The sequence below is a fragment of the Gobio gobio genome (assembly GCF_949357685.1).
Source record: "Gobio gobio genome assembly, chromosome: 15".
Lineage (NCBI taxonomy): Eukaryota > Metazoa > Chordata > Actinopteri > Cypriniformes > Gobionidae > Gobio > Gobio gobio.
This window is the reverse complement of record NC_137108.1, coordinates 6,300,083-6,319,424: the sequence shown is the minus strand read 5'-3', so window position 1 is coordinate 6,319,424 and position 19,342 is coordinate 6,300,083. Positions and strand designations below refer to the sequence as shown.

Below are 19,342 nucleotides of genomic sequence, written 5' to 3'. Positions count from 1 at the left end.
ACTGAGGGTGAGGTTTGGGACTGACCTTCATGCTTTTTTCATAAGATCATAAGAATTTATACAAAAATCACCAACACCAACAAATCACAAGATTGGGATGGAAACTACACCTTTTCCCGCTTTCAATTCTTGTTTTGAACATGTTTAATTCCAGGGGGGGTTTCCAGAAAGCAGGTTATGGGACATACCTGGGTATGTTTAAGAATAAGTAGAGGATAACCTCAACTTTCGGTTCCAAAAACGGAGGTAACTTTCAGGGTATGCAAGTAGCCACAGCAACTCACTCTCTGAACATAACCTGCTCCAGAGCAACTCATGATCCAGAGTTAGTTTGCTTAAGAGGTATTCAGATGTACTAACTGTTATATACTTACAGTTATATAATATACAATATTATATATTAATTCTAAAGCACTAATACAACAAGGTAATGTTTAAATGTTAATTCAATTCAAATATATTATTTTAATGTCTGCATTCAATTAATTAGCATCAAACAATATAATCCTTATTCTCCGTGAATAAAGACAACTTATTAAACGAAAAGGTCGAAAAAATTATTGCACAACCACCAAATAGGTGGCAATGTTAGTTATGTAAATCTCCATTAAACAAAAGAAGAAGGTAGAATGGCACGCTTTTTCCATTGTGAATCATTGATTCGTCGCTCTGTTGAGAATGTCTTGTGTGTTAACCGGGAACATACTCGGAGTTGTCTGAACTTACTCATAATGTAAGCAATGTTTGGGTTAATCAACCAGGAGTTCAAGGTATATGTGACGGTAAGTTAACCTTGCTTTCTGGAATACCCCCCTGCAAATGTTTTTCTGACTCTGTAATGGCTTCTTAACTTTTATTGACAATAACACAATAAAAAGTCATATTCCAAGGCTTGTGCACGGTCATGAGAAAAGTATTACATGACTTCATTGTAACCACCTTTATCACATCCGTGTGTAACAGGCATTCTGTGGAAATGAACCTTCAAGAAATTGATTAAAAACAATCTTACACGTTCATCTGTAACATCAAATTGTTTATCTGAAACAATTCCCATGTTCTCCTGCACTTGAACGTTCAGAGAATTACTAATTATTACAGACCCCAGCTCTGTTTCACATCCTAAAATGCTGTGATGAATAAGGCCCATTATCAGACATTCCAAACCCAAGTTAGCGAGTTGTGGTGTTGGAAGGGCCATTAATAGTGTGGTACAGATCTGTACGGTACGCATTTTTTGCCATTTCCATTGTCAGAAGTTGTGAATGGTACCCTAATAACTACCCATAAAACAAGAGTAGTTTTGATGGGTTTGCAGTTGAGCCTATAGCATCTGTCAGTGAAATCCAGAATCTTCAACACACTCTCATGGAAATTTGAAACTGTTTTACGCTTTGGCAAATTGGTAGCCAATTCATATGGATTTGTATCTCATTTGTATGTTTTAGAACAACATGCTTTTGCTTCAGTGACCAGAATGTTTAGGGGTGGTTTCGTTTTCTTTTTTTAGTTTTAAATAATATGAATTTGTACGCTTGGAATTGTACGAAAACGTATGAATTTGCCAACTTGTGAAATAGTTACGTTTTCCCATGAGACACTACACTATAATAACATTTCTGATCGCTCAGTTACGTTTTCTTTTTCTAGAAAATGTATCTCCTAACTTCACGTGGTGCAAGTGAATGTAGATGTTTTAATATCAAACATTCAATCTTTAAAACAAGCATCCTGTTCACACATAAAATCACAAGATATACAAACATCTTAGAAAAAAACTTCATTTAACAGTAGAAAATGCAATTCCATCAAGAACTCTTTACCCTCACACACACAGTCTGGTTTCATAGACCCCTTCTTCAGAGGATTTGATGGGAGACTTTGGTGAGCCAGATGTAGTTGACTGCCCCTGAATATAACCATACGGATCATTGCCAACCAACACACTGCCTTCAGTGACTATGCTTTTGCTGACTGGTCTGTCAGGTAAAGGTGGGCCACTCAGAGGTGGGCCGCTCTCATCTCTACAGGGTTCTGTACATTGTTCGTTTTCAGCATCACCTTTAAGCAGATGGCAATATACCAGAGTGTCATCTATGTATGCATAAGTGTAAGGATCCTCCTCCTGTGTTTTGGGGACACCATGGAGGCCTGGAAGGAAAGTATGCTCATTGGGATTGTAGACGGACACTGGGGGAGCCTTATTCCTCTTCTTTTTCCTGTGCAATATTAAGATACTTTGTTAAGAATCAAATATTACAGTACAATACTAGTTAGGGTTTCAAGCACAAAGCCCAGATCCTAATCGGAACCAAACCAGCGCAGATTCTCTGGAGACCTAATATCAAAAACTATCAAAAAAATAAAACTTGTCAAACATACCAAATGTTTGAAGTGGGCGTGGCCATTTCACTTAAATGGCTGTAACTCTTGATTGGAATGAGAATTTCACCAAACATGGTACACGTATGCATGAGCTCATTCTGATGTGAAATCAACAAAATTGTAGAGTTTAACCACTTGGTGGCACTATAACAAGGGAAAAAACCTTATGGCTATTAGACGGCTGCATATATGAAGAAAAAAACAAATTCTAACAAAAGGTTTCTCAGCTGGTTTTGTAGTATTAAATACTAAAAGTTTACCAAAGTCTGACCACTAGAAAGGTGTAATTTTCAAGATGGCGTCTAAGATGGGTAGGAAGCCCTTAAAATATCCTAACTCCTTCATTAAATGACCTAGCCTAGAAATCTTGGTATCTAACCCCATGTTTTCTGGGTCTATGAATCCATTTGACTTGTCTAAATTGCACTGACATGATTACATACTTAAGGAATACTTGATTTTGTGAGATTACTGTAAGGTTTTATCTTTGTTTGGGGTGAACCAGAGATGTAAACGATTTAGCCCATGTCATGTTACTCCTACTCAGTACGTGTTTTTTTGTTTTGTTGCTAAAACACATACTTGACATACTTGACCCAAAAGTAACTTAAATTGGAGTTATAACTTTGATCATAAACAACTCTGAATTAGCCCGAACAGAGGCCTGTGTGTGAAGTTGAACCCTCTAAAATGGTCACTCATTTCAATTTGAATAAGGTAATACATATGTAATGCATCCTCTATAGATGTTTTTGAGTATAAGGGTGGCATTACACTAAACCCAACAAAACTAAATTCACAATTTTCAGCAATTCAGAAGATGGTGGAAGAGAATACTGACATTTGATATTGCTTGCCTCACTGAAATGTTGTTGGAAGCACAGTGTATACCATTTTGCTCAAACAAAACTCATCTTTGACTACTTTAACCCGTTTTTGGAATATCCTTCAAATGGAAAAACCAGGCAAAAACCCTTACAGATTACTCCACCATCGAAGTTGCCCAAGACCGGACCATTGATCCTGCTTTGCTGTTTCAACGGTTCCTGATCATGTCGAAAACTGTCTGATTTAATGAGCTATGAGCTCTACTCATTTCCTGCAGCCCCTTCCTAGCCAACAAGCCCCAACTAGCGCCAACTAGTTCTCAAGGAAGAAATCTAACAAAACTGTCCTGGATTCCATCCCACCAACTGAGCATTATGTCCTTGACAGTGGCTCCCTGGTTCACCAATTGGCATGGAAAAAGGGTAAAAGTTGCGGTGCCATTGCACAGTCATATGCAGACCTTACCATACGCCATTATGGTAAAGCAAAAGTTGTTTTTGATGGTTATAGCAAAGGTCCTTCCATCAAAGACAATATGCATCAGAGACGTGGTGAAAACACTCACCCCATCGTTAACTTCAATGCAGAGACAGAGTTTGTGGGAAGAAAGGATAATTTCCTTTCCAGATCTTGCTACAAACAAGGACTTATCAATCGTATGGCCAAGGAGCTGGAGAAAAAGGGCTGCACTGTTATCAATGCATCAGGTGATGCAAACGTGGACATTGTGAAAGCAGCAGTCAAGTCCTCAGAACATCAGCCCACAACCTTGATAAGGGAGGATACAGACTTACTCAATCTTCTCCTCAGGGCGAACAATAGAGGCCTCTATTTTCGTTCAGACAAGTCCAAAGCTACTAAAGTGTACAACATCAGTGAAATGAAAAAAGTCCTGGGTAGTCACAGGATGTGATATAACTTCAAGCATTTTTAGTGTTGGCAAACAGACAGCATTCCAGAATATTGTGAATGGTGAATCAACAATCCAGTCCTGTACAAATGTGTTTCTGCTCCCACATCAAGCAAGGAATGTCATAGAGGACCATGGGACCAAGGCAATGACAGTGTTGTTTGGCGGAAAGAGTATCGAATCACTTGCCTCTTTGCGCTACAACCTTTTTAGCAAGAAGATTTGCCCGTTACCACCAAATAATTTGTTCCCCAGAAGGTCTGCCTCTAACTGAGGCCTCAACCAAATACCACTGCCAAAGAGTTTAATTCCAGATCATGGTGTAGATTGGAAAGGAAGAGGACATGAACACAGTGGATCGGGGATGGAAACTGGTGAAAAACAGTTATGACCAGTAAGACTGCTGCCCTAGAAAGCCTCCTGCAGATGACCCACTGTAATTGCACAACTGCCTGCTGAACACACAAATGTTTTCAGTGATTGAAATACTGCAGCAGGTGCTGTATATGGATCATAAGTGCCCAAAACGTGCATCTTGTTCACATATTTTTGTTTTAAGATGGAAATTTGACAGGCTTGTGCTGCCGTTCTATGGAGTTCTATGGCGGTTTTGCCCTCCAAGGCTCCGCGACAGTCACGTGACTGAAAACTATGGATAGCACAGTCATTTCAAAATGACCCATACAGTTTACCCGAAAGCCTATAATTCCTAAACAAAACCTGGAATTTTTTTTGGAAAAAATACCTGAAAATTGATGCCATAAATTACCTGAAACATGTAATATCTTTTTAAACATGTGCCTAAAAGGCCTTAAAGTGCTTGAACCCCTGTATATTTAAAATATGTTTTTGGAAAACTCTTACCTGAGAACAATCCAGATCACCACGGCTGTTATGATCATTAACACAATGCCCACAATACTCAGGATGATTCCCAGAAGCTTGTCTGAAAACATAATGATACATTTAACTTCATCTTCAAGTCTTTCCCCTATTGATATATTATATGTAAATTCTAGTGGGAATTTAGTGGACAGAAGAAAGTAAGGCTCTCACTTGTGTTTGTGTTATTCTGCAGTGTGATCTCCATCATTGCCCTGAAGGCTCCTTTTGGGGACTTGCAGTTAGTCATGTTTAGATAAAAACTTTCTGGAACCAGGACATCATTAATCTTCTCATCCTTTTTAGTGCTGTACAGCATCTTTTGAGACCGAATGGTCTGCACTGCAATGTTTGTGTGCACCTCCTTACACTTGGGCTGGGTGACATTCCTGAACTTCAGATTGCTCTTTATCTCTGTGTTAATGATCCAGGACACAGTGCTGGAGGGTTTCATCCCAGACGGCCAGGTTGGGGTCGCCAGCACGGTAGGGTCATCAATTTTTGGTGCAACAGTGAATATATAGTGCTCTGTATGAGAAAGGCAGAACAGCAAAACTCAATAACCGTTTTGATTTTTTTTTAATCAAGTCAGTTGCACAATCTATTTGAGCAGGTACACTACTGTTGAAAGGTTTGGGATTGGTTAGATATTTTTAATGTCTTTGAAAGAAAATGTCTTTATGCTAATTAAGGCTGCATTTATTTGATAAAAAATACAGCAAAAACAGGAATATTGTGAAATATTACAATTTAAAAGAACCGTGTTCTACTGTAATATATTTATTAGCGGTTCAAGCATGTAGCTATTCATTAGAATTTCCAAGGATCAGCATTCTCCCGTAAAAGTGATCAGGCAGACCAAACTGTAAGTCGTAGAGACTTGAAAGTCGTAGAGTCGTAGTACCCACCCCATCTACAATGTCATCAAAACATGCCCCAATCAGCCTGATGGTGGTGCTACAGCGATCATGACTTATGGCTCATAACTCGTAAACCATTTGTCACAGGCTCACAGCTATATTTTAAAATGTATTTTATTGATCAAAGCTGAATTTTCAGCATCATTACTCCATTTCCTTCAAAAAATCCTTCTAATAATATTTTTATGATTTGTGGTTCACTTTTAAAAACTTTTTTTTAATCTTACTGAAACCCATTAAACGGTAGTGTATGTCACTTTCAAACTCAAAAGCATGGCAGTCACAGACAGTTTCTGCACAATTTTAGTTCTACTTAATCATGCACTTGCTATAAGCAGCTTCCATTTACAGTAATGTATAATGAATGTATAATGAAACACTTTACCTGATATGCCTTGTGTAAATGAATAAGTTAAAAAGGGTTTAGTTGCCAAATTCCGGTCACTGAAACTTGTAACAGAGGCAGTTACTGCAATCTTGGATTCACGGATCTGGATTTTCTCAATGGTTCCCTTTGGACAAAACTGCCCAATAGTGATGCCAGGGTTAATGTGGGACACATCTAGGAGGAAGATGCTATTGGATTTGTCCTCAGGCGGACAGTAACGCAGACCTGTAGGGGACTGTAGCTCCACTGCACTGTTCTGTGGGCCATGAAGGTGCCATGTTATCATCTTCAGAACTCCTGGGATACATTGCTGCTCGTAATTGAAGTTTATAAGGAATGGAGTGGATGCACATTTTATCCATTCTTTACATTCTGTTGATAAAGAAACAAAGTAAGTGATGATGAACAGGGGAAAGTTGAAATATTATGGGCCAAGAACTGCAAGAGCATCAAGGCCCATTCACACCAAATGGACGATAACATTCTGTGTACTGTATTATAAGCACGAGCTGCAGTTATGTTGTCTGCCACTTTAAATGCTGGAGCTCTTTAAAGTCGATGGATTCTGATTGGCTGTCTCATCATTTTGTCAGTAGGAAAAGTTCTGAAAGTGATTCCAATGATTCCATTCCCCCATTATCATTATAGTTGAGGTTATTGAAACTTTATAGTTATCTTCCTTGATGTGGTCAGGCCTTAACCCACACTGATTGGATTGAGTTTCTAAAAGTAGCTAGAACCCCGCTAGAAATGGTTTTCAGAACATGTTTGTGTTAGTCAATGTACTTGCTGAAGCTCAAACGTGCTGCGTAACACGAGAATGAACCTCATTGGTTCTTGCAGAAGCTCAGACGTGCTGCGTAACACAAGAATGAACCTCATTGGTTCTTGCAGAAGCTCAAACGTGCTGCGTAACACGAGAATGAACCTCATTGGTTCTTGCTGAAGCTCAAACGTGCTGCGTAACACAAGAATGAACCTCATTGGTTCTTGCAGAAGCTCAAACGTGCTGCGTAACACAAGAATGAACCTCATTGGTTCTTGCAGAAGCTCAAACGTGCTGCGTAACACGAGAATGAACCTCATTGGTTCTTGCAGAAGCTCAGACGTGCTGCGTAACACGAGAATGAACCTCATTGGTTCTCGCAGAAGCTCAAACGTGCTGCGTAACACGAGGATGAACCTCATTGGTTCTCGCACGTCAAACGAACATGCTTGAGCTTCCGTTGGTTTACCACAACTGATCTGTGAGTTGTTGAATGTTTATATGTGAATAAAAGCTAAATAAAATTTGTTCCTCATATAAAGCGATCATGTCTCTTCAGAAATTTGGACTAAACCGCTGGATTCATGGATTAGTTTAACTTTATGAACTTTTTGAAGTGCCACAGTGGTAGTTGTGTAGCTGTCTATGGAGGGACAGAAAGCTCTCAGATTTTATCAAAAACATCTTTATTTGTGTCCTGAAGATGAACGAAAGTCTTACAGGTTTGGAACGACATGAGGGTAATTAATGACAGAATTTAAATTTTTGTGTGAACTAACCATTGAAACAAAAGTTTCCACACATGTTCTGAAGGTAACTCAGAAGTTTAGGAAATACCTACTGACAATATTTTGGCCCAATGTCATGTCCCTGACCTGCTTAAATAATAGAAGTTATGGTAAATATATATTTAACTGGTGAACCTTCTGTTCTAATAGTGTCCAGGAGACACCATAGCATTTTACACCGTGAAACAAAGCTCAACATATTTAGGATATTGTCTTATTTAAGGCACAAAAGGGGACGGATCATATTTGAGTACCTATGGTCTGGATGACAGTCAACTCCAGTTCATCCTTGTTACAGTCAAAGGTATCAAGGTCAAAATGGTTCCCTGAAGTTATGGTGACTGTGTCCATTATGACTGAATCCAGTTTCAACACACAGACGGACTTGGGATCCTTTTTCATCACACGTATCTGTAGCATTTGCTTCTCAGGTAGATCCCCTTCACACTGCCCTGCAACAGTGACAAGAATAAGAAAAATAGATGTCAAAAAAACATTATATGAAATAAGGCATAATGAACAGTCAGCCGGTCACAATTTTTTTTTATGAGAAAAGAGACGGTGAAGTGTTGAGAAACGCTGAACTCATCCAGCCCTGACCGGATTCACCAGAAGAAATAAAATAAATGGTCTACTATCCACTGACAAAGCTATGAGCAAAATTAGGTTCTGACAAACTAGTTAGGTAAACAGTCCGGTTAACAGGCCAAAAGCGAACATTGTTATCCACCAATCCCCTATCTCATAATATCCAAAAATATTGGTCATTCACTAGAAATGATTTTATTAGCCCACCGTATTAGCCTGTAGACTATGTTTCCATGCAAGTTGTGTCCCTGTCATTTTGACCCGGAGAGGTCAAGAGCTTTTCTTTTTGCCCGAAAATGCTAATATTATTGCATTGGACTAAAACTTACTGACTTTGCTCTCACAGGGTATAACAATACATTTTTGTATTATTATTTTTTTCCCCCAGCAGCCATATTACCCTGTAGCCCACGACTAGTTGAGCTTGGTCAGAACCTGGATGGGAGACCTCCTGGGAAAAACAGGTTGCTGTTGGACTTGGAAGAGGTGTTAGTGAGGCCAGCAGGGGGCGTGCACACTGTGGTCTGTGTGGATCCTAACTCCCCAGTATAGTGATGGGGACACTATATTGTCAAAAAGCACCGCCCTTCGGATAATATGTTAAACTGAGGTCCTGACTCTCTGTGGTCATTAAAAATCCCAGTATGTCCTTCGAAATAAAGAGTAGGGGTTTAATCCCGGCATTGTGGCCAAATTTGCCCATTGGCATCTGTACATCATCACGGCCTCTTAACAATCCCCATATATACTGTATACACTGACTGGCTTCATCACTCGGCCTCCTCTCCACCAATAACCTGGTGTGTGGTGAGCGTTTTGGTGCTATGTGGCTGCCGTCACATCATCCAGGTGGTGCTGCACATTGGTTGTGGTTGAGGAGATTCCCTCCTTACAGTGCTACATAAAATGTTACTCATTATTTTTCTGATTACTTTCTGGAAGTTATGAGCAATTTGAACATTTCATTTTAAATTTCTACCACAATGGCGAAGTTTCAAACTATGTCTATTTTTAGTTATTTAACTCATTTACTCTCTCTCTCACACACACACACACACACACACACACACACACACACACACACACACACACACACACACACACACACACACACACACACACACACACACACACACACACACACTAGGAACTGAGAGCAGATCAGACAGATTCGTTCAAACAGAATTCCACAAATTCCAAATCAATCAGGACCATAAATAAATTAGGTGCCATACAGTCTGAGTGTGGCAAGCAGGATGAGGCCGAGGGTTGTGAGAACAGGACGAGTTTCTCACGGAGGAGCTTTTCGGAAAAATAAAAGGAGGAGCGACGACAGGGTAAGAGGAGAGATGACCATGCCTGGACTATTTTACATTATGTTTTGTTTAAGTGTGAGCAGCAGTCGTCCGTGAGTGGCTCCCAGTTTTACATTTGTTTTGTTATTTTATATGATTAAAGTATTGTTGAATGTTCACCGGTTCCTGCCTCCTTCTTCCCACAACAACTAACCTCGTTACACTGAGCTAGCTAACGAACTCCACAGCTTTAAAACAACGAACGCTTGTAATCTATGGTCCCAGCTAGAGAACGAACACAAGATGTCAAGCTTAACGAGAAAAATTGCTTTGGAGATGGCAATCTGGACTCTCCCAAGGAAAATCATGAGTGATGACAAGGCTGGTTTGATCCCTAAGACAGAGACTTAAAACAGACCCTCTTCTTTTTAACTCTTTCCCCACCAGCATTCCCCACAAAAAGTTGCCAGCCTCTGCCAGCATTTTTGATCATTTTCACAAAAGTTTCATGTCCCCCAGAATATTTTGTTGTATGAATATGTGAACATGCAATATATCAAATGAAAGAACAGACCCTCTACTTTTAAACAAACAACCCCGCTTTATTCTAGCTTCATGCATTCTTCTTTTATCAACACTTGAATGTGAGTAAGTTTCATAGAAAAGCAACATTTTGATGATCCAAACACAGATGGAGCAGATTGAGTCCATCAACACCCAAAGCTTCACAGTCCTATAGCTCGTCCTGAGTTGACATTTCATTCAGTAACATTAGGCAGTTTTGATTTATACGCTGTTTAATGTTGATGATAGTCTTATTTTACACATGCATCTGCTTACATATGATATCACTTATTTCTGCTTCTTCTCCTGTGTTTTGATCCAGAGATTCTACCATATAGCAGTGAAAACATGGAAAGACAGAAATTTCCGTCAATGGCGGGTAAAGAGTTAAAAGTGACCTCTTAAACACAGGATTGAAATCTCTTAAAAATCCAGAGACTGCCTTTGAATATCAAAAGGCATCAGATCATTCTAAAGCAATGCTAGACATATTTCTCATTACTCAAATGGTGGCATGAATCAAATCTGTGTAAAATGTATCATATTTTATTATAGAAATCATTTCTAAACTGTACTCTGCTAAGAGCGGGAAAGTAAAGAGTCCATGTGACTAATCATTTAACAAGTAATGTATGTGAGAGAAGGAGAAATGGCCACATCCTGAGCTAAAGAAAAGGTCTAACTAAACAAACCGACCGATTACATTCGGGCTTACCCGAGCCGCTGCTTTTGCACAAAAGTATGAGAGTTGTGGTGCCATTTTGAAAACCTGGGTAAACACTAAAGAAAAGTATTTCGAAAGAGAGAAGAGAATGGATGTTGAGTGTTCTCATTGGTGTCTGAGTACAGATTTATTCTTACACGTTCTTTATACAGATTTTCCACTGAATTATGCAATATCTTATTCTGCATGACCATATTCTACATCCCCAAATCCTACCCAATACATAACCTTAACAACTACCTTACTAACTATTAATAAGCAATAATTAGGAGTTTACTGAGGCAAAAGTCGTAGTTAACAGTGAATATGTTCCCCCTATACTAAAGTTTTACCAAATCCACTTTAGATCGCAGTCGGAAGTTATTTCGATGTATGGTTTCTGTGAAGTACCAAACTTTATTTATCTTAATTTACTGTTGTATATTGTGCAGGGGACAAGGTTAAAGCCAAATGGAAAAACCTATGGAGATGCATACATTCACTGAATGTATTCAGTGAGAAAGATCCATTCGTCGACGACTCGCTTAGCTTTATTGCATAACGCTCAGTGTGAAAGGGCCTTCAGTTTCTTTTCCATTGAGAGTCTTCTAAGTTTTGCCGCAAAGCCCGCCTCAAACTTAAAACTTAAGCCACGAGAAAGACTCAGTTTCCATTCATCGACCAACATGATTGGCCTCCCAAGACATCACTTCAGAGAGTCTAGACACAAAAGACCTCCAGCGAATAAACAAGCCAGGGAAATACAGGGTGCGTCTCAATCAGCTGCCTATAGCTCAGTAGTCAGGGCACTTATCAGGGAGTCAGCCCATTGACTTATGTCCTGATCAGTGCTCTGACTACTGAACTAGGGAGCTGATTGAGACACACCCACAGTTTCAGCAAAAGACGCCAACGAAGGAAATCCCCATCAAAGACAATCAACAAAAGCAAGTAATACCTCCAGATTCTGGTGCATTGATATAAAATGCAATAACCCTGAGAAGAACCCCAAGAAGAACCCCAATAACCCTAAGAAACAATAGGAGGATTAAATTAATGATTGATGGTTCGTTAAGGTCAGGTCTTATGGGGCCAGATTGACTAAACAGTGCAAATTAGTGTGAGAGTGCAATTCCAAAAAAGCGCAGACGGGAGTGGAAAGTTCAGCGTGTGATCTACTGACAACACGCAAATAAAAGAACTCAGATGTAGCTGGATCATTTCCATAATGACCAACACAATCTGAAAAAAGTTCAGCCGCAAAAATAATCCTGTCCACGCCTTTTCAGTGCTATTTTTCACTGCGTGTCTTTAGTAAATCCTGACAGTAGTTTTTTAACGCCCAAAAGAGGGTTTGCGCTGGAGCAAGCTGTTAGTAAATCTGGCCCATAAAGTGCATACATATCTTGCTAGAAACTTGGATTTCATCATTTCACTCTCTTAAAACACATTCTTTCCTCAATTTTTTTCTTTTTGCAACTTGTGTGTGTGTGTTTAGGTGTTAGATATTAGTTTTGGGTTAGAACAATCAATAAAGTCTTGTTTGTATAGTGTCTTGTGTTATGTTATTATGAATGTTATGTCTTAAACTGCTGATCTTGTTACAGTTTGGATATTAATACAGTTTGAATATTAATATCCACTACAGAGTTGATAGCTATGGCCTGTTCAAATGAATGCCGGATGATTAAGTGATTCTTTCAAAATTCCCTATAAATTAATTCCCTTTGAGCTAAATTGAAAAAAAAAACTCTTCATGGGTGAATTTTTCATGCATGATTCTACAGAAATTATTAATTAAGTTGACCACGACAAGGTCATATAAACGGCTTTAACCTTTTTTGATCAGGATGATTGTTTTAAAGTGACTCTTGCTATAACAAACTTTGACATGATACAAAAATATTTCAACAATGGATGAAATTAAACTAATAAAGCAGACATCCATACTGCATGCAGAACATATCCGAAAACAAGTTAATTTAATGTCTGCTCAGAGTTGAAACAATGTCTGAAATCAGTGTTGATTCAGCACTGAATCAGTGAGTGCTGCTCAATAGTTTCCCCACCCTAATCAAACAAGTGAAAAAGCAAGGATGACTAAAAGCAGCTTCAACAGCTCCTCGAGTCATGTGAGGCCAGAGGCTCCTCAAAATCCACTGAAAAGAAAGAAAGAAAGCGTTCTTCTCATATTCTGCCTCCATGAGTCATGACCTGGAACTGCTCGGGTTTTCCAAAATGACACAACAGATGGCTCAATCTTAGCCTTGTGTAATCAAGGTAAATCAATTATGATAAAACAATAAATCAATAGCAATATAAACGTGTTGAAAACGATCACAATGCATAGGCTTAAGTTAAATATGACTTCTTTTGATTTTACAGTAAAATGATACCCGTGTACATGAGATTCACCCTACTAGTGATAGAGAACACCACGGTGAAGAGGTGATTACACTATTATTCACCCAAACTACAGTTATACTCATAAGTTCATACCCCTATGCATTTAGAGCCGGTGGGTGTTAACTTTTTAAACCGGATGATCAGGGTAAATTGTACTTATTTTCTCCTCAGGAACATGTAAATATCTCAAGTAGCTTCTAAAAGGCAGAATGAAAAAAATACATATCTTTAAAAAAATAAAGACCTATTCGGACAGGACTAGTTTTCGCCGTGTTCATTACAGAGGTGGGAGTGTGTGTTTTCTAGATGTTACAGAAGGTCATCTGCTGTGTTTGCGTATATCACGTATGACGATGTCTTTTATTATCTGTTAATATAATTTTTATTTATTATAAAAACCCTATTTAAGTAAACATCACAAGTTTTTAACAGCAGCTGTTTCTAATAAACTTGCATAAGTGAGCAGAGACAAGTATCTTTCTCTTATCTGACACTGTTATTTAAATGGGTAGTCTTCACAGTGTCCGCGATTTGGCTCTATTTATTGATTGTGTATGTTATTTTTTTCATTGGATACCATCCATATTGAAACTAAATGAAAGCAGGTCAAAGATTGGTGTGCAAACAGTAGCCCAGGTAAAATATGTGAGGAGAAGAGTTAGGATAATGCAACTTCAGCGATCACAGACATTCGCATTCGGACGGGATAAGATTTCAGAGGAAAAAAAAAATCAGTAGTTGCACTGGAATTTTCACAGAATTTGTGTGAAAAAAACACTGACTTGGCAGATTCAGACGAGATTAAAATTGCTAAGTACATCTGTGAAACATGAAAGTCTCTAATGTCCCCCTGGAAAACTAGTCCCGTCCGAATGGGGCTTAAGAAAAGCATACACCGCCCAGCTCTTAAAGCATCATGTTGCCATCTGGAGCATCAGTGAATGATTTCATCTTTTTTTAAAGGGATAGTTCACCCAAAAAGTCATCTACTCACCCTCAAGTTGTTCCAAACCTGTATACATTTCTTTGTTCTAATGGACACAAAGTAAGATATTTGGAAGAATGTTTGTAACCAAGCAGATCTCAGCAGCCATTGACTTCCATAGTGGGGGGAGAAATACTATGGTAGTCAATGGCTGCTGAGATGCACATCACCACATTTTTCAATGATTCTCAAACAACTCGACAGATGAATCAGTCTCTCTAGATTCCTCCTTTCCACAAGCTACTCTGCTCTGACTGGCCAGAGGGCCCAGTCTGTTGTGATTGGTCTACCGCTTACAGCGCACGTTGGAAACAAAACGCCCATTACCATAAACTTCAGCTCCTCAGCGATTGTACACTGTAAAGACGGTAGCGATGGCAGCGACTTCACCATATCAATCCGAGCACGAGTCCAATGATGAAACATTGGAAGAACTAGTTATTCAACCATCCATTGCAAGTAGGCAAGCATTGTCTTGAGCAGGACGTTTCTCAGTGATACGCTACTCATTTTGAGGTTCATTATGAGATGTTGCAGCTGTAATTCCTCACCATCAGCATTAACAAGAGTATGCCCATCAACAAACCCATGTGTGCATTTCTAATTTATTGCAGTGTAGGAACAGTATCAATAACGGCACATACGTTAGCCCAGTATTAACGTGAATGACTGATGTAACATTAAAATTTGTTAAACAAATCATGCTCCATCTTTCAACGTTACTCAAAGTAGTAAGAATGACAGACAATCTGCATTAATACTAGGGATGCACCGAAATGAAAATTCTTGGCCGAAACCGAAAACCGAAAAAGAGGAAACCAAAACCGAAACACCGAAAGAAATTATGACAATTATTAGTACCATTGCATTTATGGCTATGACTGTGTACTAACTTTACTAAAATCAAGGCATTGCAATTGCATAAATTAATATTAAAGTTTCAAAGAATAAATCAATTACAAATTATGCCAATATTTATTTAGCACATAAATGCAAAGTATAAAATAAAATTCAAACTAAAATGTTTAACTTGACCCCACTCATTTGTACAATAAATAATAATGTACAGGCTTACAGAAAGGTTTTAAAATTAAATGTTCTCTCATAAAAACAAAGTGCATTTAGATCTAGTGCATTTAAAAATGTTCTACAAGAAAGTGCATTCAGAACAAGTGCAACTGCTTAAAGATACAACTATTTTCTCTGTAGGCCTTCAACATAATAGTGTATCAAAACAAAGACTGCCATAGCCCATATGTTAACTGTAGAATAGGGGTGTAACGGTACACAAAACTGACGGTTCGGTACGGGTTCGGTACAGCAGTTTTACAATGGCTTTTTATTTATTTTTATTGGTTTACTGGAAAAAAAAAAGTATCTGTCCTTAAATTAATTAAATTATAACAAAGTTTATTGAAGATATTGCTGTAAACTATATAGGGAGCCCTTACTTGCACATTAATATTAAAGGTTAACAACAGAGCCCAAACTATTAACCTATTTTTAGGTCTAATAATCAACACTCAAATAACATATTGCAAAAACTTCCTTATGTGAAGTTTACATGTTTGCGTACTAACTTCTAAATCTAATTATAAAATAGTTTTTTATCCTATTCGTTGTTGAAATATAATCATTTATACACAGTGTCTGTCATTTTCATGACACGTTTATTTAAACATACATGAAATAATCAAGATATCATTAACAGGTTAAGTAGAATATAATGAATATAACGGCTAATATAGGTCATATATTTAGTGAAAGAGTTGATTTACTCTAGTGAATAAAATTCTGTGGACACTGAATAGAGCTGCAACTAACGATTATTTTTTCTGTCGACTAATCTAACGATTATTTTTTTGATTAGTCGACTAATCTAACGATTATTTTTCCAGATTAATCTTATTATTCTTTTTTACTGATTATTTTATTTCAAAGAGGGTAGTGAATTTGTATATTATTTTAACATGAAATCAATGAATGATGACAATATTAATTGTATTTCAGGAAGGGTAGTGTACATAGTATGCCATTTTATAATGAAATATATGAACACAAGAAGCTTTTTAAACATAATATATAATGATACTATTCATCATAAAATGTATACAGAGTAGGCCTAATTAGGAAAAGTTGTTTACTATAGTAGTTGAGTATGATTTACTTATTGATTTGTGTCAATAGTAAACGAAAATGCACTTGTATTTATCTGCAAAAGGTTCACATACAGGAGCTTTCAGCATAGTGTTAATGTATAACTAGTCGTCTATTTTGAAGATATACATGTGCATAAACAACGACTAAAGCTGCCAGAAGTTTTTGCCCAAACTTCAAAGACACATTTAAATGATTAAAGCTAGAGGCATATCTTAACTTTAATGTTACTTTAATCATGTAAACTACCTATATACAACAAGTTATTATGCATATGTGTTTGGGACAGAGCGGAACCAGGTCGCATTTACAGCAGATATATGCAGCCCATAATAAATAAAAGCACGAGACGTACTGGGGTCGGAGAAGAACCCCGGAAAATGTGACCGTCTGTTGCAATACACGCGCCACGGTTCAGCTGCGCGAGAGAACACTGGCAGCAGGGTTGCCAGGTTTTCACAACAAAACCCACCCATTCGTTACTCAAAACTAGCCCAAAACAAGCCCAATCGCGCTTCGGGGAGGTTCTCTGGTAAACATCGCGTTCGGGGGGTTAAATATGTGTGTTTTTTTGCTTCAACCCGCGGACATGAGACACAGCCCGCGGCAACAGTGTAGAAGTAGCCCAATTCCGCGGAAAAAAGCGGACTTGGCAACACTGACTGCAGTGTGAAAGCTCCCGCTCTCCACGCGCACAGCTTCTGCTCTGCCACCGCGTGCAGTGTGAAACCGGCGTTACAGAGCGAACAAAGCACAGTTTTATTCGGCTTCTGTTTAAAGTACTCCCACACTTTTGAATGTCGCGGTCTGGCTTTATATGATAAATGATCATTTTCACTATGCCCGGGAGCAGAAGCTGCCATTATTCTAGATCTTCTGTTCCATTCTAGAACGTAAATAATGTGCCGCCGACGCGTCGTTGCAGCCCTAACACTGAATGACTGCCTGAGGTAAATGTGATGCTAAAGTTACATGACATTGTTTAGTTTACAAGCAGATATATTGACGTATTTTCGCCGTTGAAACACTGATTGAGCGATTACACCACATATGATACGTGACAGTAAATTGTAATGTATCCTCAACATACCTTCAGATGTTCATTCATGTTTATTCTTAAGGAAGAGAAGATCGATCGCGCTCACATATGATCGCGTTCACGCGCGCGCGCCGCCGCTTGAACTGTGATGTGATCAGTGGTGCCACATTAAAGAGCGTCAAAACGGCATTTATCGTTTGAATTTCGTGATACATGTTGATCGATTTTGGTGTGGGAACTCGGACTGAAGTGTGTTCCGCGCTTAAAACATGGCCACTGTTAAAGATTGCATTCAGGAACTGTTCGGTTTCACAGTGAAGTCTGGTCCTCTTCTCATCGAGAACATGAGCTCTCGCTGTCAGTGCTTGTGTATGGAGCAGACGTGGGTGTTTCTCAGATATACTGAAATACGTACACACCGCAGATATGTTGCTTCAGACAAGCACGTGCAGGTCGCGGTTTCTGTTTGAGTCATCACAACATTTTGGCCGTGTTGTTTCGGTGATAAGTCTTTCGGCCGAAAACCGAAAATACACTTTTGGGCCATTTTCGGCCGAAAATTTTCGGTGGCCGAATATTCGGTGCATCCCTAATTAATACACTGATGAGCAGAAGTATTTCAGTAAGACAATGATAATGCGAGTTAGCTGGAAACTTACACAATATAAAACGCAAAACTATGATTTTGAACACCCTGAAGAAAATCTATACATCAATAATTATTCATACTTACAGGTTGTGATTCTAAGGAGCAAGATGGTCCAAATAAAGTGGGTACTGTCCCATATTCAATGGATAAACGTTTAGTAAATTCTATTTAGACCTCACAGAGATTTGAGAAGCAGTCGTCATACTCCTGTTTTATCGCTATGGTAAATTTAACCACTGACTCTTCACATCCTCATCCTATGGAAGTGTTTACAAAGAGAATTTGCGTCTTCTTGACATGTACACAACAGGAACCAGCAGCTAGCTACAGCATTTGAGGGCGGGTCAAGTTGTTCGTGAGTGGACGATGTAGAACATAGGTGTGCATTATGCAAATTAGGGCTGTGCGATATTGAAGAAAAATGCGATATGCGATATCCTTGTTAAATAATGCTATATTCGATATGCGATACGATATTGCTTTAAGTGTGTAAAATCTATTTCTTTCCCCAAATGATTTCTTCTGATTTTTGACATAACTGTCTGTGTATTTGACAGTTCAAGTGTGTAACAAGACACGAAACAGAACTGAAGGGATCACACGCTTTCAGAGAGGCGGCTTGTGCGCACGTCTCGGTGTGTGTCAGACAGCAGACAGCACGAGACTGCAAGGAGTTGTTTTTTCGCAAGTTATTGCGTTTAATAACTCTTTTTAATGTCAAGCAAGTCACATAAGTAACAGTCGTGTGCTCAGTCTATTCTCTGCTATATGTGTCAACCTAAAACATACACTTTTCACAATGTTGAAGTAGCATATTAAAATCATTCAGATATTGCGTGCCCTTGCGATATGCATATTGCGATATGTACATTTGCGATATTTCGATATATTCAGCCGCCCTAATGCAAATGTCTTATCGAGTGACGTGTAGCCATAGTGGGATTCAAATACCTGATGACTTGTTTAGGCGGTTCAGAGTCGATTCTTTCTTTTGAGAGACAGTAGCCGTGTTTCCATTACAGATTTGCGCAAAACTTTTGCGATATTTTCTAAAAGTCGATAAACAAATATTGAGAAATGACGGCGTTT

The 19,342-nt window shown here is 38.6% G+C and overlaps 1 protein-coding gene across 1 annotated transcript in view; it reads right to left on the bottom strand.

Moving 5' to 3' along the window:
* Nucleotides 1–840: 840 nt before the first annotated feature.
* LOC307138038 (CUB domain-containing protein 1-like) overlaps nt 841–19,342 on the bottom strand; it is a 31,406-nt gene continuing 12,904 nt past the window's right edge. Inside the window, exons 5-9 of the mRNA XM_079836142.1 lie at nt 8,122–8,319; nt 6,311–6,685; nt 5,180–5,533; nt 4,988–5,069; nt 841–2,219 (exon numbers count right to left, since the gene is read on the bottom strand). Of these exons, the coding sequence (XP_079692268.1) occupies nt 1,826–2,219; nt 4,988–5,069; nt 5,180–5,533; nt 6,311–6,685; nt 8,122–8,319 (1,403 nt within the window). The 3' untranslated portion in view covers nt 841–1,825. The remainder of the gene's footprint in view (nt 2,220–4,987; nt 5,070–5,179; nt 5,534–6,310; nt 6,686–8,121; nt 8,320–19,342) is intronic.